General features: G+C 47.5%; 1 protein-coding gene across 1 annotated transcript; it reads right to left on the bottom strand.

Annotated features, from left to right (window-relative positions):
• Positions 1 to 165: 165 nt before the first annotated feature.
• Pmar_PMAR028325 (hypothetical protein, conserved) lies at positions 166 to 1,291 on the bottom strand. Its single transcript, XM_002776664.1, has 3 exons — positions 975 to 1,291; positions 498 to 926; positions 166 to 453 (listed from the first exon to the last, which is right to left on the bottom strand). The coding sequence occupies exons 1-3, from the start codon at positions 1,268 to 1,270 to the stop codon at positions 240 to 242; spliced, it is 939 nt and encodes a 312-aa protein (XP_002776710.1). The 5' UTR covers positions 1,271 to 1,291; the 3' UTR covers positions 166 to 239.
• Positions 1,292 to 1,352: the final 61 nt, after the last annotated feature.

Raw genomic sequence — 1,352 nt, 5'->3', positions numbered from 1 at the left:
TTTTTCATCAAGCCAACACTCCTCTTCAACATCTGATCGAACCCCACTTGAACTTTCTCATCATACCTATAAATAACTGATGTCGTTATCATCTTTGAGTTGTTGATGTGGGTATAAGGAGTATATAACACAACAAGCGTAGTGAAGAGGCAAGAGGTCACTGCTGGTTTCTGTAGACAACCAGGCTTACAATTATATACCAATAAAAAAAGGGATGAATGATGAATATGTGCTTGATATCAATCTAGTTGGACAACAACAATCGGATAGGAACGGTTAAAGCAACTTTCGCACCAACGAACGAAGCCGTCAGAAGAGACATGCGGCTGCCAAGGCTCCGCGGGCCGCCTTGAACAGGGGACTAGTCGGGCGAAGGTGTCACCAGCAGAACGTACTGCTGGACTGCAGAGACTGCAACGTGAGTACTCGGTTACGATAAAGGTCGGACATAATCTGAGAGACTCCTTTCCCACCTACAACACTGGTCGTGGGCCTACCTAATAGACTTGGCTGGAACGCCATAAGAAGCTAGGGTCTCTAATAGCACATCCCCTAGGTCCGCTAACTCCTCTCTTGTGGAGCTGCGTATGTCAGTAACGGTCTGACGACTGACTTGGTTGCATGTAATTGCCACCATAGGGCAGATAACGGCTGCTGTTTGAGTTAATATAGGTAGCAGAATCTCGAATGTCATGGCATCTCGCCGAATACGATTCTGATCGACGTCTCGTTGGGCCTTGAGCATCCGCTTTTCTTCTTGTAGCTGACCGAGACGAGTGGAATAACGTGCGTCGATTTCTTCTTTATCTATCTGGCACTTGGCTATCTTCTCGCGAACATCGTCGAGGACCAGGCCAACAGCCTCGCGAACATTATTCAGAATTGTGTCACGTACAACACGGACATCATCAGGCAAGGCAAAATAACTGAGCAGGAGCATACAACAACAGAGGGCCTCCCAATTCCTAGCCTACCTGGCTTCTCGACGCACTGCCTCTTCACTCACTGTCCAAGGGATGCAAATCTCCCCATTGCGATACCAGTTTAATATATACTCGAAAAGAGCACCATCTCGATCGATAAAGACGGATGGTGGCGAGGCCACCTTTCCCGTATCATCCTTGGAATCGTTCTTTGACATCTTCCAATCCTCAGAGACCATCCTCGAGAGCATCGTATCGGGGTACTTGTCTAAGGTGGACTTCGTCACTTGGTAGATCTTCCCACCAACGCTTAAAGTGATGACATCAGACGACAGGGAGGAGGTCATAGATGGATGAAAGAATCTTTACGGTGACGTGGAAGATACAGAATAGTTAGAAAGCGAACACTTGACGAGGCATGAGACTGGT

Source organism: Perkinsus marinus, assembly GCF_000006405.1.
Source record: "Perkinsus marinus ATCC 50983 genomic scaffold scf_1104296953058, whole genome shotgun sequence".
In the NCBI taxonomy this organism is placed as follows: Eukaryota; Perkinsozoa; order Perkinsida; family Perkinsidae; genus Perkinsus; species Perkinsus marinus.
This window is presented reverse-complemented; position numbering and strand designations above follow the sequence as displayed.

Coding starts and splice junctions, on each gene's coding strand:
- Pmar_PMAR028325 (XM_002776664.1), bottom strand. CDS start 1,270: ATGACCTCCTCCCTGTCGTCTGATGTCATCACTTTAAGCGTTGGTGGG. Junction 927..974: donor GCAGTGCGTCGAGAAGCCAG/GTAGGCTAGGAA, acceptor GCTCCTGCTCAG/TTATTTTGCCTTGCCTGATG. Junction 454..497: donor GTTCCAGCCAAGTCTATTAG/GTAGGCCCACGA, acceptor GGAGTCTCTCAG/ATTATGTCCGACCTTTATCG.